The following is a 27,800-nucleotide window of genomic DNA, read 5'->3' on the forward strand; positions in this document are numbered from 1 at the left end:
ATGACTTAAATATTCCAGAATAAACGTCAACCGCGGTTGACAAAGAAGTCCCAAACAGTTACAAGAAGGAATTACTGAAGTGTTTCGTAGCCACAATATGTATTAAGTCAATTTTAGAATTATTGAATCATAATAGTAAGAACGACGAACATGTCGACAGCTGTTTTTGGCGGTGTAGAAAGTGTTAAACGAATTGTCAAATCAAGATTTTAAGCATTGCCTTTTCATGTTAAACATAACATCAAATACTTGATAATCGCCTGGTCTTGAACCATAGACAAGAATATAAAGATAGCAACGACCAAAGCCAATTAAAGTAAAATTGTCTTTTGCCCTCTATAAATTATATAATAAACATGTTATTTCTCGAAAATGGGTTGATATATTACTAGTAATGTTTATGTAAATTAGTAATAATTTAGTTTAAAATTTAGTTTTTTTAAATAAACTAGACAGGCCGTTACCAACGCCTTTAGGGTTTAGTATTAAAGCTATAATATAAATATGTATTCAAAATATTGTAGATTACTAATAAAGACAGAAGATGAAGGAGACAGGTGAAGAATATTAACATTAGATATTTTTAGACAACTGACTCTCCTATTACATCCAACGTAATTTAGTTGGTACGTGTAGTAGTCATGAAGCACTTTTAAAACGGATTTAAACTATGTAACACACAGAATCGAGAGGTGTTTCAAAATTAAAATCGTTTTGCTTAATTAAATTCGTTTTTAGAATTATCTTAATCTTGGTAATGGTACAACTGACTAAAGACAAACAAAATGTACTTCGAGAAAGGAAACAACCATACTTATCTAACAGACCGAATGAGAGAAAAATTGTTTTTCTCACTCTGCTAATCCACTAACAGCGGACATTTAAATATAAAATTAAAAGGAAATTCTCTTAAATTTCTATACAGTTGTCGAGTCGTAGTAATCTCGACATTAGTCATGATACGCTATCAGCATCTTATTATATAGGGGATTAGGGATGCTCTTAATTGCGTCAAAATTTAAAAGAATATGCTATCAGTGAAATGATGTAACGTAACCATTATCAGGCGCAGAATCCTTTTAATCTTCTGTCGTAAACGGAAATCTTTCTCGCACGTTAGTATTCTCAACTACACGTATAACGTTGACAATAACCTTACATATTATCCTTTGACGAGCTAATGCGATGCCAGTCAAACATTTAGCTACGTATAAAAAAGGCACGCAACATTCGTTTGAAAGCGCGCGCGCCGGTAAAATCATTCGATCGCAGCCGCTTCGGTAAAACGTCGTGCAATTAAATTGACATCTAATCGAATAATGGATTAAACAATCGACTGTGCGCGTCAATGGTCACTCCGGTATCATGTGCTGTGAAAAAGTCTACGTTCAAAATGCGGGCGCTAATTTTGCGTACACGAAAAATTTAGACATTAAATATAGTTTCGCGAGGACGATATGGACAGCGCCCATTCTGTGATAAACGTGTGCTAAGATCGAAACTGTGAATCGTCAAGATGATGTCCAAAAAGCAGTTCGCGTGTATGCTAGTCCTTCATATTGTGTACCTTCTGGTAGGTGCAAGTATATTCTACCACATCGAGAGTCCCGTTGAAGTCGCTAAGAGGGCCGAAGAAAAACTGGAAAGACTTGAAATCCAAAGTAAGTACACTATTAAGTATGTATTAGTAAGTAAGTACACTATTAAGTATGTAAACTATTAAGCAGGAAGTCGAAAGAAATTATAATACTATGTCCTATTCAATTTCTATAATTGCTACTGGTTTATGTTGAAATCAAACGTTTATTCATGGCATGGCGGAAGTTCTTTATAAGGATTATTTGTTAAATATCACTAAAACTTTTAATTAAATGTATCCTGGTTGTAATCACACGCGTCAATAAATGTTTGCCCACACACCACAAATCGCAATAGAAAAGGAGTTGTTGAATGTATTAATTCACTTATTTTGGATCTATATTGCAATCACTAAAACAACTCCTTATTTTTTATTATGTCTACAAGTATTTATGCATATTAATACAAATTATTTGAAATTTAAATACAGATTATAATTGTATGAATTCATGAAGTTCTTATTTCAGTTTATTATTATAATATACCAGCTGACCTGACAGAGGTTGTCGTGTCTTAACACAAAAAGTTAATTTAATTCATTTTCTTTTCTTCAATTTGTAAATGTTCTGTTCAACTTCCTTAACTGTTTAAAAAAAAGAATTAGCGAAATTGATCTATTCGTTCACGCATGATGCGATTACCAAGGGATATAAATTCATTTACATTAAATAAGTTTTATAAACAAGCATGTTTTTGTAAAAATAATATGTATGTGTTGAAATAGAAGTTATCGATATTAAACTAAACTGCACGAATCCTATGCAGACGAAAATACATATCGACGTAGGAAAGCATATTTGCTGTAAGTAGACAAAATACCTAAAGTGACTTTTTCCTGCCATAAGAATCAGAAAAAAAAGGCTGCATCGAATGACCCGGGTCCTGTGTCTCTACGATGAAAAAAAAATTACATACGCCGTTGAAAACGCCCGTACTTATATTTTTTTAGCAAGAATAAATGCTGTATGTAGACCAAAATCTAGTAATTTCAGACATTTTGTACTTACAGCAAAAGAAAAACTGCATTTTTTTCTTTACAAATACTTACTTCTTCCCATTTAAAAACTTAACGCTACTTACAGCATTTCAGCTACGTGTGATTTTTACATTCGTTTACTTACAGCAGTTTTTTTTTACCATTTACGACATTTTATTTCAAGCAAACGTTACATTACCAAATGACCCACTGCATTTCTAGATCTAATCATATTTATAAACTAATCTTACATCTTGAATTGCAATTGAAAGTACCCAAATACATAAATTTACTGCATACAGCATATTTACCGCCTGTAAATTGATAATATTTCCGCGAGTACATTTTTCTTCCTTAGTTACAGCGTTTTAAAGGTTTGTGATTTGAAAAACTGTTTGCTGTAACTAGCCAAACACGTACTTATAGTAACTTTGGTTAAAAAGTTTACATTGCAAATGGTGACTGGCAGTTGAATAAATATATGTTTCAAAAATGGTAGCAATATCATGGATAGGTCAGACACTATTAATTTTTTTCCGAAATTAATAAAGTTTTTTGGCTCTGGTGAACAATTGCAATATGTCTACTTACAGCAAATGTGCTTTCCTACGTCGATATACTAGCAGATATTACGCATTTAATTCTGTTTATCTATGTATATTATTTTACTACGGGTATTCATATAGAACTACCCCTAATAATCCTAAATAGAATAGAATACCCTAGAACCCTGAATATCAGCTATTGGTTTAATATACTTTCTTCAAAACCATTTAACGTCACTGTTACGTTTAGTCAAAAACCCGTCGGTCCTGAATCTATATGTTAAATCAATCTTCAGTTTAATCCAACTAATTTATAGATATCAAGTGTCTTTGAAGACCAGGCTTTATTTTGTCTAGTCCAAGTACATCGTATAATACCGCAAACATGTCGCCATTACCCTCTCTGCATCTACCGCATTACCATGCAGAGTGTTCAGATGAGATGTTCGGATTAATACCTTCCATGAGTTCCATCATCGGACGTCAAGGCTGAATACGAAATACCATCTGTATCACCTCGAGATCCGTCGTTCCATAAGTGACTGTTTCTTAAGGCAGTTATTGCCGCGCACCACCACTATGTGGACCAATTCGACTTAGGGTCCTTCAAGAAAACATCGTACCAATTCATAAAAGGCTGGCAAAGCACTTTCGAGCCTTCTGGCAATGTATCACTTAACATCAAATGAGCCTCCTGTCCGTTTGCCCACTGTTGAATAAAAAAACCCACCGTGCTACTTTGTATACTTTATATTTTTGAAGTTATACTTCTTTAGGCGCGTTATAAAATGGCGCGAGAGTGAAATTTTACGATTGCGCGCGCACCGTGACACAAAGTTGTCAGTGTGATTATAGCGTGCGCGAGCGAGATGGGAATAAGACAATCTACAAGTAAAAAGAAATAGAATATGCGTGAAGTTAGCTATGCCAAGAATTTTGAATGACCATGACATCTGACAACATTTACCTTTTAAACAAATAAAGGAGTTTAAATTATTTTTTCAAAGAAATTTATCAAATTTTTTTTCACAAAGACCTATTGTTACTTAGTTAAAAGGGTATGAAACATACCAAGTTATTAAATTGAATTAATAATATAATAATATACTAAATATTAAATTGTTTACGTTAAATATTGAATGTTAATTAATTATATTTAAAAAAAATAAAGAAAGGGTGCGCGTACATAAGTACACGCACCCTTTTTTTTATCTGTGTGATGCAATGGAGTGCGATAAAAACCCAAAGGCTCTTCTAATGTTATTAAAAAAAAATGTTCGTCTGACTTTGGTCCAATAAAAATGTCCAATCTACAATTACAAACTCTTAAACTATTTACACATTTATCGAAGCACTTACATTTGTCGACATTGTGATGCAACTGGACTGCACTTAATAATAAATATGTACCTTCATATCTACTTGTTATAGTTTCTGACAAGCGTTGAGCATATATAGGCAATAAACAATATCCAATGTTTATGAAGTGTCAACTTTTCTTCTCGGACTTACATACAACTACTTAGTGAAACAATTTTGTATTACAGTACCCAGTACTAATTATTATATGGTAGAGGTTGTTTTTATGTCTTATCCTAGTAGACATGCGTGGACTTCCTTACTACGCCAAATTCTATTCGAGTATAATCTATTGGAGTTACCGAAACCTGACTGCTGTTTCAAGTTCAGAGAGTACAAATTTCTGTCTCTGTTTCATTCATCAATTATTACGAAAGAATCAACTAATCTAATACTTCTGCGCCTTCAAAAAATCAATGATCTGAGATTTAAACGCCAATGCTTAAGCTTTGCTTACCAGCCTTGCGATTCTGTAACTCACTTTTCGAACTCACATTCGGCATTCTGATAAACAATAAACTACAAGCTCCCTACTTATCAGAATGCCAAATCGTAAAATGACTGCTTTACGACTGATTTGAGCGCGACTGCTGCTGTGAAAACCGCCGTGTGAGTTCAAAAAGTGAGTTACAGAATCGCAAGGCAGTAGTTCATTGGACCCTGATAAGAGACTGTGTCGTGTACTTCTAGGACATACGTCGTAATATTGTTACTAATAGTAAATTTTCTACAGTGAAATGTTTCCATTATCTTACGATAACATAACCTTACGCATACGTATAATCTCAATTAATTTCACATTGAAGTTTTAGCGGTCAGAACTCTTCAATCTATTGTTAGAGTTTTCCACGATAAAAAACGATCATTGTAAACACTCGATATAATGCAAGATGCCACAATTATTACAATCTACTCTGATTAATGCCAATCACAGAGATTTTCATTACCATTACACGTGCAATTTTGTCTCCTCATTTATATAACAAAATGAATATGAAAAATAATTCCTGATAGTCTAATTTAAACTTTATAATAATTTATAAAATCAACAATGACCGTATCATATTGAATGTAAATAAATTGTTTATAATACCTAGCATAAGCTAGACTTCTTTTAATAAGTAAGAAAGTTTGTTAACTTAACATATAAAATTCCATTAAAATACTACTCAATATGGATTGACACAACTTCAAAATTGGTTGGAAAAACATGTTCCTGTGACCGGAAAAATAAATATGATACTGGTCAGTACTCAACAATTAACGCGTTAAAACATTGGCGCTAATAATACGTTTGAAATGAATAAAAGTGCCGCGCAATTTATTTTTCATAAAAAAAGTTTTGGGTAAAAGTAACAAAGATTTTACAGATATTTTTGATAACTGTACTATGTTGGACCTACGAACACTTGCTACGAACAATGCTTTTACATATTTCACACTCCATACCAACAAAATATATTCATAGTTATTCAAGAAACTTCGTTGTTTCTTGGTTACAATGTTATAGATTCCATTCATTACATCAACACATTAACCACTACAAACTTTTTTTTAATTGAGCTCCTAATATACATATAATGAAAAATAAAAGGATTTTCTTAAGTTTATTCTGATTTTGAACTTATTGTTTTATAATAAAATAATTCCTCTGAAATATGAAACATAAATAAAACTTGTTTAACGGATATAAATGCTAGTAAGACGCCTGGTAGATAGTACCGGTGACCCGGTGACGGTGATAGAGCTGGTGCTTTCAATTTGAATAATTACCTTAATACAGCAAGGAAATGCTGCCAGCGTTAAAGGTACACTGCCACAGGATCCAAGCTTTTTAAATTTGTTTCAACTTTCTATTTATTAATTTTTAATTATTATTATTAATGCTATGTAGGTTTAAGCAATTCTATATACTGTATATTTGTGTATTAGAACAAAATAATATACTTATAGCTAATTTAATACTATATTATTTAGAATCCTATACATTTAAAGCGCTTTACAGTCAATGAAGTTTTATTTGAATGTGTACAATACTTAAAAGTTAATTAAAAACTTAAGAAACTGAGTATAATTGATAAATAAACAGTCTGAAAGGTAAAACAATATAAAATACATAAACAAGTAAATTACAAACAAAAGAAGTAATAATAGGGCAATGAAATCTACATTATGAAACAATTACGTAGAAAAAGGATGGTCATAACGATTTCATATCCTGTATTGTGTCTACAAATCGTACAAAGATCGTTAAGTTAATCGACATTTTTATAACTATCTATTAACGTTCAATGCTTTGAAAAGAATTCGCATTTTACTTATACAACTGAAGTAATTATTATTTCATAAATTAAGGAAGCATGTTTCTCGTGGAGAGCAGTGTTGACCTAGTGGATTCAGCGTGTGATTCTCATACCTGAGGTCGTAGGTTCGATCCCCAGCTGTGCACCAATAGACTTTCTTTCTATGTGCGCATTTAACATGGTGAAGGAAAACATCGTGAGGAAACCGACATGTCTTAGACCCAAGAAGTCGACGACGTGTGTCAGGCACTGGAGGCTGATCACCTACTTGCCTATTAGATTTAAAAATGATCATGCAACATGAACAGGTTCAGAAATCTGAAGCCAAAGCCTAAAGAGGTTGTAGCGCCACTGATTTTTTAATTTTTATGTTTCTCGTAGAGCGTAATAATTACGAGACGCTACGAATAGCGTCTTTAAGTTTTAGACAACAAAAGCTATAATTTTTTAAAGTAAAGTCCGATTGTTAAGTAGAAATAAATATGACTATTAAGACTATCCTTCGGTTCTAGACAACGCATAGGTCTTGTACCAGGGTTGGGTACGATTCGAGGTGTTTCGGGTTGAAAGGCAAGGCTGATAATTTCTTTTAACTTTCCTAGAGGCTTGATCCCTTCCCGTTGTTGGATGTGATGCGAAATGTGGGGTCTCTCTACATCCTATACTAGTTTTATCATCGGACGTCGAGGAAGTATTCGAAATTCCACCCGTATCACGTCGAAGTCCATCGTTCCACAACTGAGCGTTTTTTAAGGCCGTATTTTCCGCGCCCGGTCACTATGTGGAACTACCTACCCACTGAGGTATTTGCGAACCAATTCGACTTAGGCTCCGTCAAGAAAATAACGTACCAATTTCTAAAAGGCCGGCAACGCACTTGCGAATGTTTTGGCACTGAGAGTGTCTGTATAAAAGTTGAAAAGAATATTTCCCACGGAAATTTGTTTTGAAAGAGAAAATTGTCACTATATTTTATGTTTTTCTCGTTTCTTAAGAATGATATTATTACTGTCTTTATAAAACCTCATAATGCATCAGCAACCGCGTGGCGTCAGTATTCACAAAATATTAAAATAAATATTTACAGGTTTAGGAGGTTTAAACCTTTTTTAAAAGGGACTCAACCTGGGACCTTCCACTAGGTATATAAAAGCCGTGTGCCTAAGTAGTTTGATGATGTAAACCAATATTTCATTTCATAATTATGAAGGAAAACGTATTTATTTCCTAACCAATAAAGTATAATTAATAAGCGTAATGTTACAGTAAAATAATGGGAAAAACATTGATTTTCAATTGAATTCATTTATTCTTATTAATGCAAATTTATTTAAATTGTATTATTTTATTTCAGTAAATATTCAAAGTATTATATTGTCAGTTTTAAATAGCCATCGAAACTTTATTTTTTAATACAACAAACAGTAGGTAGCAAACAGGCATCAGACTGATGCACACTGGTAGTAGAATCGCAAGTGCGTGGCCAACCTTTTAAGCACAGTCTCTTTGATGTCATAGTCTCATAGTCCCTTTACGTTTAATGGTTCGCTAATATGTCGAAGATGTGTCATAGAGGACGTTATTTATTTGTTAATCCTACAGCTAGCAAAATTATATATAATAACAAACAAGTACACATAAAATATAACCAAAGATGGAATGCATAATATTTACAAAAATATTCAAACACTAAACACTAAAGGGAAAAAAACAATACATTTCACTAAATAATACTTAATTTGGCTATATTGTGTGATGGTTTAAAAGTGAGGGTAGGTAGGTAACCCACATACACACCGTATGTGAGGTGTGCTCATGATGCAGGTGATTTTGCGTTATAGACATTATTGAACTCCTTTTATATTTAATACAAAATCATATTCTATTTTAGACGCTATAAATGTAGCATTAATTAGTTCCTCAAATGTTAAAAATACTTAAAATTTCCTTGGTTATTTGAAGGTCCATTTATATGCGGATATTTCTAGAATATATTAGCATTCTACCACGGTCTGGTGTGACGAGGAAAACTAGAGGACATGGGGACATCCTCATTCGGCCAGTTTGATTCATTGAGGAAAGTTTATCGATTGAGGTATTGTCACGTATCAGTGTTTACACGCTTACTCCTCGTTCAGCGAGCAATGACATATCAAACTCTTAGTAGCATAAAGCCTATATTTTGTTACTCGTTATCCTAATTTTCTTTAATACCATAGATCAAATTTTTCAAAAAAAGTATTTCATTTAAATATTCATATAAATTTATTATTCTCTATATATACTTAACAGGTACAATAATAAAATTTAATTTATTTAGTCTGACTAAATAAATTAAATTTTAACTATACATCGTTATTTCATTATTTTTCATATAGCTTCCTTTCTCCATTCGCTTTCTATAGCATTTTAGTATAAATCAGGCGTGTGCTAATTGTAGACTAAAATGTCACCACACAGGTAGGGTACAGTTTACATGAATAATATTCTACCAGATACATATGCCTCAGCCAACTAGCTTAATAAGCCGTTCCATTAACAGCTCAGCCTTTTAAATAAACAGCACCGTTTAACTAGCGGCCTGAAAGATATTCTTAGGCCGCTTGGCTGCTTAGGCCATTCGTACGATAGAGTGACCATGTGGCAGAAATGAAAGAGATGAAACATCGGACATAAAAAAATTATTTAAAAATTAAATTGCTTGAGTGGGTCACAGCTAAATTCACATTATTACAGTCACTAACTACACTCTTCCATTGTACTTATTGTTTTTCATTAAACTTTGGAAAATACTATCAAAGTTGTGGTATGCCGAGGTCATATTGATAGGTTGATGAGTTTCATTTTAGTTTGAGAGTGGCAGAAAGTGGAACTAAATTCAAAGTAACAGTCAACAGGCTAGGCAAGTAATGAAATGTCAAGTAATTTGCCTAGCTGTTTGATCAACTGGCTGAATATCTTTCAGGCCGCTAGTTATACGGTGCTGTTTAGTTAAATCGCTAGGCTGTTGATTGAACGGCTAATTAAGCTAGTTGCTTACAGCCGTTCAGCCGTTTAGCCGTTCAACACATACAGTGCATAGACTTATCTTCAAAGTCTATGGAACAGTTGTTTATGGTTCCTTTCAGATCCCACGAAGTACTGCTAAAGGAATCTATACCAAAACTGTTTATTAGCTTAATTATACGATTTTATTCATATTTTTTGTTCTTGCTAGAAGGGTCTGATTATGGTTAACGTCACCAGGAAAATTGAAAGGGCCCGAGATATAAAATCATAACGAATAAATAAGCAATTTTCAGATTGAAACAAGGTTTTTAAAATACATTGAAAGATGAAGCAAGGTGGAAATGTTATAAGCAACGTAAATAGTGTCGACCTCCAAGTCTTACTTCGTGATTTGAAAATTAGGTAGTTAATTCGATGACACGAATGGTGACTTACTATTATATTATCAACAAACTCAAAAATTGCAATTGTACGTTAATAGTTTAATTTGACAGCGGTTTTATCTTCCCCTTAAATATCGATGCACGTGTATTTTATAAACAGGGAACTCTATACATTTACGTGGTTTATTTCGTATTCGTAATTTGTTTGTTAAAAATAAATGGCAACATTTTATTACGAGAAAATAGTCAGTCATGTGCAGACTTATACATTAAAGGCTGTCAGCATTCAAGATGAAACTTATTGATTTTGAAATTGCTGTTAGTTTGTCTCCCTAAACCTCTAGAAGGGTTGGACCGATTTCGCTAATTATGATCTAGTAGTTGCTGGTTCCTAGCTGATAAATATTATAATAATAAGGCTTTTGGCTCCAGAAATTTGTTTAATAGCTTGTGGTATGAGGTCTGATCTCTTTGGCCTGTTTAAAAAAAATGTATTAAGTTACGTTAAGTTACACGCATACACATATAGAACATATACATAGGTGATACGACGTACACCGGGTCATCTTGTTTATTATAATTGTCGATTAGTCTATGGAAAAATGTTGTCAGCTTACATTAAACGATGGCGCTAATCATTACGTCATTTCGCTAACATCAAAATGACGTCTAGACATATCACAGAGGAACACGTGAACAATCAAACTATATTTGTTAGTTGACATTATTATCATTTCTCTATGACTTATTTATTTTATAACTATGTAAACGCTAAAACTTAATTCCATTTATCTTATTAATAATAATTTACCCCGTTTATTTCCAATCAATGGTTTACAATATAATTTTTGAAGTGAAACTTCTTTAGGCGCGGCGCGTGAGGGTAAATTTTTTACGTAAGAAACGAAATAATAATAATATTAACGTCACGAATATACGCAGCGTTTTTGTCGAAGAAAAGGGAGAGACCGATTGAGAAAGAGTGAGAACCTTACAGAAATTCTATTTTTAAAATAAAAATTTCGTAAAGAGAATTGATGAAATATAAGTATTTTATTTATTGAAATCACATATTACGAATTGTAAATTAAAATGCCACGTGTTTTTTATCGAAGAAATAAATTTAAAAAAAATTATAATTTGTATTAATTTTCGACACTTTTAATGACAATTAAATTCATTAAATTCCTGACATTACTTCCTTTTTCCCTCCCTATAAGTCTCGGAAATGTTAAGTTTTAGCTTTGTATAAATATGAACAAGACTTAAAAATTTGTTTGCCAAAGAAGTTTCACTTCTGACATGTGTACTCTGTACGCACGCACTTTTTTTTCTTATTGCTGGTTGTGGTAACGTACTTCAGTACGATCGAAACCCTCTTTCGGGTAAAGGACTCCTCCAGCTTTTTCCAAACATCTCTCTCTATCTATGGCATTATTTTCATCGCATTCGTCGCATAGACTATGGACCCCGTTTCCTTTTAAAGTAAAGTAAAGTAAAAAATCATTTAATCACATAGGTAACATAATGTACACTTATGACTCGTCAGTAAAGAAATACATATTAATGCTTCTAATTTTACATTTACTGCCAGTTTCAAATCAAGGGCGTAGAACAGAGAAGGCGAAGAAGAACTGGCAATAAACTCCCCGCCACTCTTTTTAATCGCCATTTTTTTTTACAAAACGTTTGTAAGGAGCTGCAACCATTACACCATGTTACACATGACATATTAAGTAATTAATAATAATAACATAAATAAAAAAAAAGACTTGTCCTCTATCATCGCATCGTTACATCCGGTTTATCAGGATTTAGCTGAATGCCCCTAAAACGCGCTAATAAACTCTTTCAACTGAGCGAACTTCGTGACAATGTCCTTAAAAATATTGCTATTTATTTTATATTGCATAACTAACTGTTAGTGGTGAAGGCTACTCAACACATTCAAAATAAAAAAATTGACAGTCAGTATCTCTTTGCTACGAATTATTCTCGTAGGTCGTAGAAGCTAATTTCGGTGTAAATTTGCTACGTGTATTTATTATTTAATGAATACTATACACACTATAATCAATAATTTCAGTTTCATTGATTTTTGAGTCCAAAACATGGTGGTTTCCTTACAATGTTTACCATTACCGTACACAAGTGTTAAATGTTAAAACATGAACAGAAAAATAATTCCTGAAAACTAATTAAGCATCCTTTAGCACTTGTCATATTTTAAAACAATAAGTACTTCTAATTACATGTTTATTATAGTAGTTAAAATACCTTCGGTACTGATCAATCGGCGTGATATATTAAGGCCTCATTCAATACGTCATTCATAACAATGTAACATTAAAATGTTATATGTAATAAATTTAATATAATGACTTCACTATTGTTAAACAATTTTATAAAAGTAGCCTACGATATCTATATAAAATGTATGCTGAAATATACAATTATATTTAAGTAAAAATTGTGCATACAATTATGCATACAATTTAATTCCATTAGTATCGCTAACACTTAAGCTATGGCATTACAAACAAAATTATTTATTATCTGAATATATTGGAACACCTCCAATATTGTTGATGGGAGTAGTCCATAAGTTCTCTACCCAGGGTTACCCTACATATTTAAGAGAGGTAAAAACAGTGGTGCACCTATTAGGTCTGGGTCTCTGATTTCAGAAATGTATTATTAGTTTTTTCTACTAGGCAAGTAGCTGATCAGCTTTCTGTGCCTGACAGACTTCGACTTTTTGGGTCTTAGACATTTCGCTTTCACGAAGTTTTCCTTTACAGTAAGAGCTTTAAATGCGCATATATAAAGTCCATTGGTACATAGCCGGGGATCAAACCTACGACCTCAGGTATGAGAATCGCACGTAATTGGGCCATCACTGATTAACCAGCGCAGATACTTTCAGTTTCTAGAAGAACATATAAACTGTATACACAAGTGTAAACTACCTAAATACTTATAAGAAAAATCACAATATAATTCTTTGTTGTCACTCAGGGAAACGAGATCTAAGCACCTATCTGAAGAGATAAATCTTGTACTAGCTCTCGTGCTGTTCCTTTATTGTATAACATAATTTTCCATCATTGATCTTGACCACTCTTGACAGTGACTCCGACCTTCGTATTGTAATAGATTCAATTGAATCATTTTATATCCATTTAATTCAACCACTCCTCCCTTTCAAGCGTAACATTGTTTGGCCAAACCAAAACATGGATTATTTCCGCAATCACTAAAGAACCTTTAGGGCTATATTGAGAATGTTAGGTTAGGTTAAAAATGCAACGCGTGCTATATGCTTTTGATAAATCCCCAACATTGTGAATTTGAACTTGAATTTGTGTTTTCGTTGAATCTACTGTGTTTTTGTTGTCTACGGTGTTGTGTGTGTTTCTATTACGCTATGCTTGCTGCGAATTGAGGTTAAAGTTTGTCATTATTATGATTCATTGTTTTAATATGTATAAAAAGTTTTTACTCTAAAACTATGTAATAAAACAATTGTTAATGCAGCGACATATTCTGGCGTTGTTATATGAAAGGAAACGTTACTTTGTGTGAACAACAAGGTATCAAAGTTATATAGAGTTTGACGCTAAATCGAGTGATATTTTTTGACTTCAGAGGTTAATTAATTATTAGTTAATGATTTATTATTTTTATAATAATATGCTGTTATTATTTACAGCATAAAAATGTCAAACAATAATTACACTATCCATACTTTTATATTATCTTAAACTACTAACAATTTTCTAACTATTTAAAAATGAAAAGCATTATACATTCGTCTCTTATCATCCCAAACCTGTCGCAAATATAACCAGAACTCAGCTTGCTCAGTTCTGCAGACTGAGCAAGCGGTTAAGTAGAGATTCATATGCGGAATTGAAACAACGAAACATGCGTCCGGGATCTATTATATTTAGGCACATACAGCCTAAACAATGCGCAGGCCCATAAAGTCTGTTTTAAACATTAAGTACAAAGCCGATTATTGTCTCTATGATAAATATCATACACTTGTAGGCAAGTAAATAATGTATCAAATTGACGTTTATATCACTTAAAAAGTTTTATTTAAATGTTTTATCCAGTTAGGTAGGCAATAGAGAATGTAATTGGATATAAATAGTCGTATCAATATCACGACCGGACACAAGTCAACGATTCATTACCATAACATATATGGTGTATCCGAGGTGAATAAAAAACGTACAAGTGAATTATTATTTATTTACTATACTTACTACAAATTTTACAGATGGGGCATTTCACGTTATACGTACATATTTCTTCATTCTATACATGCCAAACCGTTTGCAATTACTCATAAATCAAAACCATTTTGGGCTAACATGTGCTAACTGGAGGACAATGCCAAATTAACTATATTTTTGGAATTCTAATCACTAAACAACGGTCTCTTTTCATCACAGAGTAAACGCAGTTTCACTGAAAGAGACGAAAGAGTTTAGATAAAAAATGCAGTTTATCCGATTTAAGTGGATTGATGATTAAATGGATAAATGTTTTTAATATAATTCCGGTAATTAGATTCCAGTAGTAGTAGTACAATTAAGTATTAGATAATATTGCAGTGCAATAAGCAGTGTTGGCCTAGTGGCTTTAGCGTACGACTCTCACACCTGAGGTCGTAGGTTCGATCCCCGGATGTGCACCAATGGACTTTATTTCTATGTGCGCATTTAACATTTGCTCGAACGGTAAAGGAAAACATCGTGAGGAAACCGACATGTCTTAGATCCAAAGAGTCGACGGCGTGTGTCAGGCACTTGAGGCTGATCACCTACTTGTCTATTAGATGGAAAAATGATCATGAAACAAATTCAGAAATCTGAGGCCAAGACCTAAACAGATTTTTTAAAAATGTTTTTTTTATTAGATAATATTATTATCAAAATATTGAGTTCCACTTATATTTACATGTTTGAATATAGATAGTAAGTTGTTGAAACGGAAACAACATGTGGTCAAAACTGTCATGTTACGTTACTTAAGACACGCCTTTGTTTAGTAAACTAGTTCGATCATCGAATACAAAGTCATAGATCTGATTTCACGAAATTATTCTTAAGCTTGGTTTGAATAAATGCTTCAAATATCATGTTCTTATACGATTGACATGTAGCAAGACTGTCTGACGATCGATCGACCATAAGGGCGACCCGGGGAGGCTCTATTGGGAAACGAAACAGAGGAAGACCACTCACGAGATGGGCGGATGACATTACCAAAACGGCTGGCTCGAGCTGGATGCAACTCACCCAAGACCGAGATACGTGGAGATCCTTAGAGGAGGCCTTCACCTGCGGAAGGGTTCTTGCAAATAGATATAAAAAGAGAAAAAAAAAATAGTGTAATTTATTTATTTAAAAGCGAATATATAATTGGATTAAGTATACTTTGTTTTTTTGCAAGAAATAAAAAGACTTTTTACATATTACTATTATTTATTTATACGATTGTTTAATTCTTAAAACGCCGGCAGTACCACTGTATCTAAAACTAAACATGAGATGAACCTACAGGCAATTAAGAGTCAAAAAGTCAAAATCATTTATTAATTTAGGTAACACAATGAACACTTATGAACGTCAATAAAGAAATACATATTAAATACTAAATGCTTCTAATGCATTGCATATTTGCATGCACATTTACATTTACTGCCAGTTCTCAAATCCAGTGCGTAGAACAGACGAGAATAAGTGGCAATAAACTCTCCGTCAATCTTTTTAATCGCGAAGTTTTTTGTTTTACACAATGTTTGTAAGGAGCTGCAACCATTACACCAGTGTGCAGCAGTGGGCTTACGTCTTAGTCGTTCTACCGGTTGTCAAAAACGTAAACACCTCTATTGTTCTCTATATTGTCGATATTCTTTAGACACGTTAACTTTCTATCAAAATTAAGGTAAAGAACTAAACTCCTGTTCTTTGTTATGAGTTTTAAAAAAGTACAGTCATTGAACAAAGTAAAGACAAAATCGTGCCCTGAGAAGGAAATGTATCAATGTTGAGCCGAGCATTAAATTGTTCAATACAAAAACGGCGTCGCCTAATTAGTACCCTTCTTATTTGACCGGTTTTTATCATGCACTGTCAATTATACCATCGTGATTGTATTGTTTATTATTTAAATTATATTGTTCATCTGTTAATGAGCAGTATTAATTCTGTTTAATTATGATGGAATAAAGTGTTTGTATGAAAAATTGGAGGGTTCATATATACGAGTATATATACGCAGTATCTTGAATATTTTGGTACAACATGGTGCAAGTCATATTTACATCTTATGAATAACTAGCTGGCCTGGCGAACATCGTACCGCCTAACAGTCGATTCTTAATTTTTTTTTTAAACTTATTCTTTAGGGACACCGGTCTAGCTTGTAAGATAAAAAAAAGAAAGTTGATAAGACAAAAAATACATTATGCCAAAAAATAAAAATTTACCTTCCCGGAACTTTAAATATAGGGTAATAAAGTTCAAATTGCCTTTAAATATTATTACGAATATTTTGTATGGGAATATAGAAAAGTGTTGTTTTTAGACTTTTTCACTCAACTTTTTTTAATTTTTCTCTCCGTAAGAACCATCCTCGTACTTTAAGGAATATTATAAAAAAATAATCAGACAAATCGGTCGAGCCGTTTTCGAGGTCGGGTTTCATTTTTATATATATATAGAAGAGATTAACTAAGGCACTAAACGTATGCGGTATCCGCATATTTGTGCGTTATTTTATAGTTTACGTTCTTAGCTAAAACATTAAACAATACACAATTGGATTTATCTAAAACAATAATCAAATACTCGTTTATTCATATGTAACTTACACACTTATGATCGCCAGTAACAAAAAGTAATACAGTCAAAACCGACGACATCGTTTAAGGGCCTGATCGACGGACGAGTAAGACCGCGGTTTTATGGCTCGTCGGTAAAGCTCGCCGGTGTATCATTGCAAAACCACGGTTTTAAATACCGCCGAGCCTGGCTCGCGGCTCGTCGTCGTGTTATATTTTTTACTCGGCTCGCCATGCAAAACCGCGTGTCGATCACGGCCGGCGAGCCGAGCCGTCACTTTTCGGCGACAGCGCTAGAGGACGGATGTGCGCCAGAAGAGCTGTGCGTGCTCAGTCCGTGTCACAATAATGGATCTACGTACTTGCAGCCACGATTTTATGATACAATTTATAAATATCTTTCGAGACTGTCCCTGTTTATGGCAAACTAAATCAAGCGAGTATAAAAACAAAGCAAATAGGCTTGCAGCATATAATAAACTTGTGGATATTGCAAAAAAATATGAACCAAACTCGGATATAACCGATATTAAGAAAAAAATTCATTAAAAATTAAAATAATAAAAAAATAAAATAAAAACATAAAATTTATTTATCCTATGGCGAGATAACATAAGGCTTCAGACTCGGAACAAGACATGTTTGCGACTGTTTTGCTTGCTAATCGATCAGCACCAACGAGCCGCGAGCCAGGTTCGTCGGTATTTAAAACCGCGGTCTTACTCGTCCGTCGATCAGGCCCTTTAGAACAACATACCGGTTTTATTGACCAAAATCAAACGTCCCGGCTGAATTCTATTGTATTAGGTACATAATAACAACGTCGGCTGTTACGACTATCGTTTTTACGCCCAAATATGACCAAATAAGTCCCTTCGATGTCGTTAAAACAGATTTTGACTGTAGTTCCCAATTGACAATTACTGCCAGTTCTTAAATCAGTTTTTTTACAAAGTTTTTGTAAGCACCTGCAGCCATCATCATGTCCATTACATCATGGACCCCATCACAAAGGCAACTGTTTGGTAGAATTAACTATTTATTGTAATATTTAAAAAATACTGAATAAATTAATAAGAAAATTTTACTTACTGCTCTTACTATGTACATGTAAACATTAAAAGGTCGTTAAAGGCCGGCAACACACCCACCAAAATGGGTGTCCATGGGCTGCGATTATTGTCCTTTTTGTGCGTCCCATATGGTCGTATGCTACAAAAAAAAACATGTAGTATCAATAATAAATTAAAACTTAAAACATTAGTAAAGTTCACAAATTTGTATCAGGGGAAACTAAAACTAGCTTTTCCGTTCCTTTACTTAAGTAGGTATATATATGTTGGTGGTCTGAAATTATGATAAAGATTAATGAAGTAATAAAACAATCTTTATAACATCAGATTTTCCCATTGTAAATTTAATTTCAATTGCACACGTGATTTCTTTATTGACATTTTTATAGCTTCGTTATATAATTATTATTTGTATTACCCATGACTTCATCTGCCTAGGGAATGAGATATAGCCACCTTTTTGTTTGTTTTCTTATCGAGAGTAGATCGGACATGTCTACAAAGCACAGGCTGTGACTAGAACGGCTTTGCGCAATTTTTTTTTAATTTATGAAGGAGGGAAACATGAATGAAAGAATGGCTCTCGCAAGCAATTGCCAGGCTCGCCCAGGAATATTGTTATTCCTGTTACCACAAGATTTTATTAGGAATTTTGTATAATTGTTGTTCCCACCATAATAATGCGTTGGTTTCGTGAGCCCCACAGGCTATGAAAATCTGGGCACTTCCACAGATAATCGGTGATAAAATGTTATCCACGTAAACCAGGGATTTTCTAGATCGGGATAAATGTCGTTTAATCTCATAATCTTAAGAGTCGCACAAATCCTCCGTGATAAACGTATTGAACGACGTGTGTATTCTCTTGCAGTAACATAAACCGCATTGATAATACCAAAGAACTTTAATGATGTTATGATATTCTAATGCGTTTATTGATAATAGGAAAGTAATTATGAGAGAGTAATGTAGATACCGCAATTGCCACATATTGAACAATCATATAACATTATATCAGACTATGTTTATATTTTATTTTACACCAACATTTTAAAGAAGAATTGTTTTATACTATCACTTTTTAATTATGATACACAATATGCACATCCAAGAATCTATCTACAAATCTCGTCAAGCTAAACTTAAACTAGTTTAAATCACAGCAACAATAATAAATACTGTTGTACCAAACGTGTATATTTTATTTAAAAAAATAGCAAGTGAAAAACTGTTTGTGTGACAAAAACCGTAAAACAATAATGTGTGATTTATAATGCCTATAAGAGATCTACAATATAAGTAACATCATACTGTGTGTGTATCAATGTGGGTATATATAAATCACAGGGTAGTTTATATATAGTACATATACATATATATATAAATACCTTAAAATATTTTAATGTATCTTTCAGATCTTCTATACGAAAATTACATACCGAACGACCCAACGAAACAGGACAGTATACTACGAAAGCTGTCGGATTATTGTGGGAAACCCATGTATAATATAACCACTGAAGATGAAGAGCCGCCCTATATGTGGGACTTCTATCACTCGCTGTTTTTCTCTTACACCGTTGTCAGTACTATTGGTAAGAAATATTTATAATAATTTTACTTTTAAGAACGATATGTATATACCTTGTATTAAACCCTTAACAATCAAATATACAATACTTACAAATTTATATTAACACAGTAATAATAAAAATAATTAAAAACGAATAAAAAGAAAATTAAAGAAATTTAAAAAGTCCGGTGTCTGTGGCAGCATTTCCTCGCTGTATTGCGATACTTATTCGTTGAGCGAGGAAATCACCAGCTCTGGGTCCACCGGTACTATCTACCAGGCGCCAACTTAAATCTTTAATTAGCACCTATGCACACGACGCTAACAGTTAGTTTTTGGCCCGTTATGTTATAGATACCATCAATAACATTATAAAGGATTTATGTAAATAACCTTTCGAACGATAGAACCTATCTACAAACTTCAGTAAAAGGCATGTTATTTAATAATAATACCATGTAAATATATCTAGTAATCGGGGCGATTTTATTGAAAGAAATACTTAGCTTACACTTATTTTGTTCCCATTAAAATGATAAGAATTTCGGCAAATACCTTATGATGTACTTATAAGACACTTAAGGGATTATGTCAAAGCATGTGATGTTTGACGATACGACAGATGATGAGTGTCCATTGCTTTGAACTACGTCAACGCATCAAGATATCTCTTTATCATTTCGCGGAATTGCATATTAGCTGATCTTTCCATTTGTTTTCGTCATGTCTAATCGAATTAGTTAACCCCGAATTGGGAATCAATAAGCGACATTTTATTAAGCTTCAGTGTTCCTTGTATATCCTAAAAGCAGTTATGACTAAAAAAGTATACAAAATTATTCAAAACATTTAAAGAAACTTGCCTGCACCTACACGGCTGTGGGTGCCTGCATGTTGCACTACAATGTATTTAAAAAATTGTCACGCCATGGCTATCAGACTATTTAATCACCTTTCCAGAAGTTATAGATCACTGCCCTGTAATGCTTTCAAGGGGAAGGTGATTAAATTTTTAAGGCAAGGCTTGTTTATTATGTGGGAGAGTATTTAGACCATAAGTTTTGGCATGTTACACATTATTATTTATTAAGCTGCAGGATGAAAGCCACTGATAGTCTTCTCATGATGATGGTGGTGATGGTATCCTGAAGCGATATTTTCACCGGCTATACGCTGGAAACAAATACTTGTACAACTGAGATAATACGGAATTTCTGTGTTATACCTAAACAAATATTTCTATTAATAAAATAATCCTCATGGACACGATTAATATGCGAACTAAGCTATCGTTTAACTTTTTTCTTCCTATAAAGGGTTTCCACTGAATGTTTTTATGGGACTTGGGATATATCCTAATAAAAAAGACGCAACGCTGAAATGTGTTGCTCCATTGGAAATTACGAGACTGTAAATTAATTAAATTTATTTATGTATTCTCCTCTTATTACAGGCTACGGAAATTTATCCCCGACAACACATCTATCCAGAATCCTGATGATCTTCTACGGTTTATTCGGGATCCCGATCAATGGTATCTTACTTGCCAACCTTGGAGAATACTTCGGGCTTCAGGTATATCCTCATTTTATACATTTAGCTAGTTTATTTTATAAAACGTTTTTACATGTTTGATGTTTGAGAGCATAAATAAAAAATAAAGCAAAATACGACAAGTTTTGTGGAATAGAATTTCAGTTTCCCAATTTTGTGTTATTTTATTAGCTAACATTAAAACCTTAATAATTATTGTAAGCTTGATTTTTTCCACATTTATTTCAAACCCTTTTATAATATAGTTACTTTTTAGACTTTCGGAATTAAAGACTCCATTTTACACTAAGTATTATTGTAGTAGTATTTATTGTAGAAACTATTTCCTAGTGGTTCAACTAGAAATTTCTTGTGAGATTGACTTGAAAGAGTTGCAACTAACAAATCTATATAATGCAGTTAATCATTAAAATTTTGTATGACAAACGTGTAATTCTATTGTATTTGCTATTCCTAGGAAATGAAGATCAATTAATGATGTAACTGTCGTTCATTGATCAGTTTGATGTGTCCTTTTAATATAAATAACCTATGATGATAAAAAATCGTTTGTCGAATTTCTTATATATTATTTCCTAATTTTAAGTTTGACTCCTTTTCTTCATTTATTGTATTCAATTCATGAATACAATAAATATATTCGGATCTTAACGTATTCTATCTGATTTTAAACTGACTTTAGAGGGCAAACGCTCTCGCAAGGGATGCCATCGGGGACACAGGGACGCGAATAGGGTTTTTTTTTGGAATGGAATCTCGCTGTTGGCCTTAAGGGCCTTTACAGCTCAGCTTGGGCTGTTTTGGAAAGCGTAGCTCGGCGTGAAAGGTCGTTTTTCCCGCGACTAGCGCAAGGGCGTCTTCTGTGAGACTCGAACCTCGGCTTGGGCCGTCGCGGGGTGGAAAATAGGGTATAAAATAGGCGAATAGGGCACGACGCGTATCCGCTTTTTATACTTGCGAGACAACACTCAAATCACACCTGGAAAGAGCTCTATGTGAGTACGAAACAGTCTCAGTAACAAAAATGTTATTCAAAGATCATTCAGGCCGCTAGTTAAACGGCGCTGTTTAGTTGGCTGCGACATGTACATCAAAAAGACATTTCGAATAAAGATTTGATAACGAATGATAACATCCGATCATATGATATTTAAATTCAATTCATTCATACGTGGGTCATCTTGTCATTGTTATCTCATTTAATAAACGCTGGAACAAATAATAAACATGCCTGGGTTAATACTCGGAACAAACACAGGCTGCAATTTCCCCTTACTAGACTATCTAAAGATAGTAATTCTTTTTTGAGAAAAGGGATACTTTTCTTTAATAAAATCCCAGAGGCTCTTTTATCTCTGCCTTTTATGGAAGAGGCTAGGAGACACCGGGAATCCTGTGAGGGCTGCTAAACATTTTTTATCGTGGTTAATAAAGTGTCCTTCTTTCTAATTTGTATATTTCAATTCCAGCTAATCTCCGTCTACCGAAAATACAAGAGACGCAATGAAAAGCGCGCAGATAAATTAGATTACTTCTTCAATAATCTGGGCATGCTGGGACAGATTTTCCTCTACCTAGTTCCTGGTTTTCTGTTCTTCATTTTCCTGCCAGCTTGTATTTTTGTCGTCTTCGAGGGATGGGATTTTGTAGCTGGTGTATATTACGCGTTTGTTACATTAACCACTATTGGTTTCGGTGATTTGGTGGCCGGTAAGTTATTTTTATATGCCAGGGGAGTAACGGGCAGGAGGCTCACCTGATGTTAAGTGATACCGCCGCCCACGGACACTTATATTGCCAGAAGGCCCGAAGGTTTGCTTAGGAATTCCTACGCTCTTTTCTTGAAGGACCATATGTCAAATTAGTTTGGAAATACTTCAGTGGGCAGCTGGTCCACATAGTGCGCCGCCAAAACTGCCTTAAGAAACGCTCAGTTGTGGAACGACGGACGTCGAAGTAATACGAATGGTATTTCGTATTCTGCCTTGACTATCGAGGTCCAAACAAATGTTTTAACCTTGTGAAAATTTCTGTTCACATCTAATTCATCTTATATAAAGTAAGGTTGAAACAACATCAGCAATGTTGGCTTAGTGGCTTCAGCGTGCGACTCTCATCCCTGAGGTCGTAGATTCGATCCCCAACTGTGCACCAAAGGACTTTCTTTCTATGTGCGCATTTAACATTTGCTCGAACGGTGAAGGAAAATATCGTGAGGGAACGACATGTCTTAGACCCAAAAAATCGACGGCGTGTGTCAGGCATAGGAGGCTGATCACCTAATTGCCTATTAGATTGAAATATGATAAAGAAACAGATTCAGAAATCTGAGAACCAGATCTAAAGAGGTTGTAGCGCCAATGATTTATTTATTTGAAACAACATGTTGGCTTAGTTATCAACACATGCAAATTTTAATTATGAACAACAAAAGTCTAGTCCTTATATTTTATTCATTTTGTTTTTTATCACAGGCACAGTGAACAATGGTTTCAAACAAGGATACTTTCTCACCTACCAAATATTCCTTCTCGTTTGGATAACCTTCGGCCTCGGGTACATAGTAATGTTACTTGGATTTATTACAAGCGGCATGAGATCAGAAAAAGTCCACAAAATCGAACAAAAATTCGCCAACCAACTTAAATCAACTCAAAGCAAAATACTGCAAGGATTCACACGAGATCTTGCTGCTATAAGGAAGATAATAAATGAAGCAAATTTAATTAAATTGAAGGTAAGTGAGAAGTTTTCACATTAAATTATGAAATCGGTTAGAGGAAAATGAATGTAGTAATAATTTGTTACCATTAAGTGTTGAGGGTAACCTTGTTTGAAATGATACAAGATGGTACTTAAATAAATATTATTAAATCGAGTCGTTTTTATTATTGTTATTTTCTTCCGGCGTCTGCATTAAATATGGCTTTTATCTTTATGTTTCACTTTAAAACAAGTCTGCTTATAAAATGGTTGAAATCAGATTTTTTATTTATCTTATTTTGTGTTTCAGCCCGTGTATGTCGAGCCAAAGCCACATCTACATAGAAGTGCCAGTTGCCCAATACTTACATTTGATGTTGAACCGAGGGGTTCAATACCAAAACGAAAAAGGGCTAATTCTGAAAATATACAACTATCAACGAAAGATATCCTTCGAATACAATCGGATACTGATTTACTCGGTATTGACAAAGAGAAAACATTTACAGCACAAGCTATTGTTAAGCCTGCTGAACTTTTAGCTAGAGTTGTAAATGTATTGGGTGGCTTCAACCAAGTACAAGACAGAGGCATTAATATCTTCGATGATGACCAAATTTTGGCCAGTGAAAACCCTCCGATGTTTAGCATAGGTCATGATATTCTTACCAAACGAACAAGAGCATGCAGTGTAGCAGTACCAAATTACAGGAAAGAATCTGTTGCCAAATTCAATCATGACTTGACATGGACAAATGGTGATACAGCAGAAAAATTTAGAAAGGAAGCAAATATTCGGACCGGAAAGTTATCCCTTCCTACAGCTGTGGCACCCACTGAAGATATGCAACCAAAGAGCCTGTTTGCAAGATTATTTAGGAAACCTAGTTCCGGTGAAAGTCCTGCAGAATATATTAAAAATACTATGAAAGGAAGAGTAAGTGCAGCACAAGCAAGTGATAAACCAAAACAAACTAGTATGTACCCTCTATCGTATGGACTCAGTGAAGAAGAAAGAAGTGACTTAGAAGATTACAAAGAAAAGACCAAACGGGGAAGACATAGTATTTTCCCAACTTTTGATTTTTCTGAAGACGAAGACACAGCAGCCATGAGATCATACCAAGAGAAGCCGAAACGACATAGTATATTTCCAACATTTAATTTCAATGAAGATGAAAATGATGAGGCAAAGGCTTACAAAGAACGAACAAAACATGGGCGATATAGCATATTCCCTACATTTGATTTTAGCGAACAAACTAGTAACGATGAAGATACCATGGACGAAGATGAAATACAGAGATATCAAAACCGCACACGAAAAGGTCGAACAAGTTTATTCCCGACCTTTAGCAAATCTAAGAAAAATGATGACGATACGTTGCCCGAAAGTTCTGATGAATTAGTCAACTACAAGGAAAAGACGAAACATGGACGTAGCAGTCTCTTTCCAACGTTTGGAAAGAGTCGAAAAACTAGTTCTCCTGATGACTGTTCGACAGACTTAGAAAAAAGTATCAGACAGTACCAAAACCAAACAAAGCGTGGTCGCAACAGCTGTTTTGCGGGCACGTCGACGGACTTTACCAGTGAATTAGAAAGTTATAAGAACAGAACTAAACGCGGTCGGCCAAGTCTATTTGATCCAGATGTAAACCTGTCCAATCTACCAGAAAACGAACAAGTGGAAGTTCTTGAAAATACTAGCGTCGCAGATTTGTTACGTGCATTAGCGGTTTTAGAAACTGCGAGTCCATCTAGCAATCATCCGATACGACCTGATAACAACCTTCCAACAATTCCTTGTAGGGATTTGGATGAGCAAGTTGGGTCAAGACGTAGAAGGGTCAGTGCTCGACTTGCAGCGCCCCAATTTACCCCAACCTTGGCGACGGTAGTAGCAGGTGCCGAATTGCAAATAACAGCTGCTTCACAAAGGGAGAATAGAATGACGATGCTGACGCAGCCTCCTCCTCCGTACACTGAGACTGAGGATTACCAGCCCCGTGCTAGAAGGTATTCCCCTGCATCGTCAGGATCGTCCACTGCTCCTGTACCAAGACCATATTCTAGAAACCGTAAGGAAAGTCAAGATGACTCCAGACGCGGTAGTTTAACAGATATTGTGATAGATAGTAACAAAGACAAAAGTTAGTGCCTTATAGTACTTAGACTATTATTTATTTTAAAAAGCCGTCCAAAGGATTGCCATTCCTGTATTAGTGCATTAGTGAAGTGCCATTAGCTTTTAGTGTGTTAAGGCTATTTTTGATAGCTATATGATATGAACAATTTCAGACTTTATACGTAATGAAGTCCATTTTCATTTAATGTAGCAATTATATAGACTCATTCCATATTTATATATTATTTATTAAGTTCATAGTTTCTTATTTACTTGTCTTATTTTCACGTTTGCAGTGCAAATATATAATAATATTGAAAGTGAAAGGCAAAATCTTTAGTTTTACCAACAAATATTGTCATGGTAATATAACCATACATTTAGTCTGCATTTTTTGCAGATAAATATATCTTAGAGATTAAAACAAACAAATACGTATGTGATATGTTTTAATTAGTACCTCAGTATAATTAGCCTTATGTACTCGTAAATAATAAAATATCTAGTCGTTACACTAATATAGTGTACTTACTAAAAATATAAATAATACATTAAGAATTTTCTATGAGTTTTTCACACATATTTACATTACATTTAAAAACTCATCTGAACAAGTACACTGTCGAAGTATAGAAATACAATTTTACCCGATATTTAGTAGTTTTATTTATTGTTACTGTATGAATATAATTTACAGTGCAAACAGGTAGCCAATAATTTTTACACCATCCTCTCATAAGCATAACTTACATTATGAGTATTTCGACAAACTTAAAGTAACAAATATTTACACCTCTAATGTAGAACATCGTCGTCATTACAATACATCTGGACTTCCAGAAAGAAATATTCAAGACAAATTACATTTGTAATTTCAAAGGGGTCAAGTTGCTAAAGTGTCTCTTCGCACGCTTTTGTCCAAATTCAAGTCTGTGTAGGGTTCATCAATGTAGCCGTTGTCGTCTTTGATCAATGATTCAAAGATGGAAATTAAGTTATTCAGGCCGATGAGGTAACCATCCTCGTGATTTCCGACTTTCCAAGCGGAATTATGATCAATGCTGATGTCATCTGGAACGGGCACCGTTTTGGCGAAGTCGATCATCCAAATAGAGGCCCCTCTTTTATCGTGGACAAAGAGAAGCGAACTGCCGATTAACTCGTGAGTTCTGAAGAAGGGTGATTCCAGGAGTGTCGCTCGGATGTTCTTCAGTCTCTCCAAGTATTTAGGCTGAAAAATTGAAGAAAACATAAATTTAAATTCATTGTTCAAATATTTAAACACATTAAATACATAGTAAGGGACTTAAAGTAAGAGACTTTAAATTTAGTTAGACTTAGGATTTCTCTGTTTTAAATAATTTCGTAAATGCAAGTCGCAACTACATGAACTAACTAATAAAAAGAGAATTTATCTAATTAGTTTTAAATTTACTACGATAAAAGACAATTGAAATCCGCTCAGAGAGACTTTTAGAATTAAGTATTTTTATATTCAGAATTAAAATAAACACCAAAATATGTAAAAGTTGAAGGAGGCCTTCTCCCGGATAGGAGCCGAATCTAAGAGTATAATAAGATGCTGATAAATAAAGGTTTTTATTATTACAAACTCATGCCCGCGACTTCGTCTGCGCAGGGTTAGCATTTTGAGTAGCTTACTTAAAAAACTACTGAAGATATAAACTATTTAAGAT

At 33.9% G+C, this 27,800-nt stretch overlaps 2 protein-coding genes across 5 annotated transcripts in view; one reads left to right on the plus strand and one right to left on the minus strand.

Annotated features, from left to right (window-relative positions):
• Window positions 1–1,158: 1,158 nt before the first annotated feature.
• On the plus strand, window positions 1,159–26,756 carry LOC125051526. The gene is made up of 6 exons (XM_047651904.1): window positions 1,159–1,661; window positions 19,561–19,740; window positions 21,172–21,293; window positions 22,742–22,982; window positions 23,747–24,009; window positions 24,286–26,756. The coding sequence occupies exons 1-6, from the start codon at window positions 1,517–1,519 to the stop codon at window positions 26,131–26,133; spliced, it is 2,799 nt and encodes a 932-aa protein (XP_047507860.1). The 5' UTR covers window positions 1,159–1,516; the 3' UTR covers window positions 26,134–26,756.
• The window catches only part of LOC125051527 (inositol-trisphosphate 3-kinase B), a 70,690-nt gene continuing 69,425 nt past the window's right edge, over window positions 26,536–27,800 (minus strand). For all 4 annotated transcript variants that reach the window (XM_047651909.1, XM_047651908.1, XM_047651906.1 and 1 more), the window contains one exon: window positions 26,536–27,334. In XM_047651909.1, coding sequence (XP_047507865.1) covers window positions 26,987–27,334 — 348 coding nt within the window. In that variant the 3' untranslated portion in view covers window positions 26,536–26,986. The remainder of the gene's footprint in view (window positions 27,335–27,800) is intronic.

This window comes from Pieris napi, chromosome 8 (genome assembly GCF_905475465.1).
Source record: "Pieris napi chromosome 8, ilPieNapi1.2, whole genome shotgun sequence".
NCBI lineage: Eukaryota > Metazoa > Arthropoda > Insecta > Lepidoptera > Pieridae > Pieris > Pieris napi.

Bases quoted from the DNA above. Each gene is read 5' to 3' on its own strand.
- LOC125051526 (XM_047651904.1), top strand. From the start codon at position 1,517: ATGATGTCCAAAAAGCAGTTCGCGTGTATGCTAGTCCTTCATATTGTG. The intron at 1,662-19,560 runs GTAAGTACACTA...TGTATCTTTCAG, and splicing joins GGAAAGACTTGAAATCCAAA to ATCTTCTATACGAAAATTAC. The intron at 19,741-21,171 runs GTAAGAAATATT...CTCTTATTACAG, and splicing joins CACCGTTGTCAGTACTATTG to GCTACGGAAATTTATCCCCG.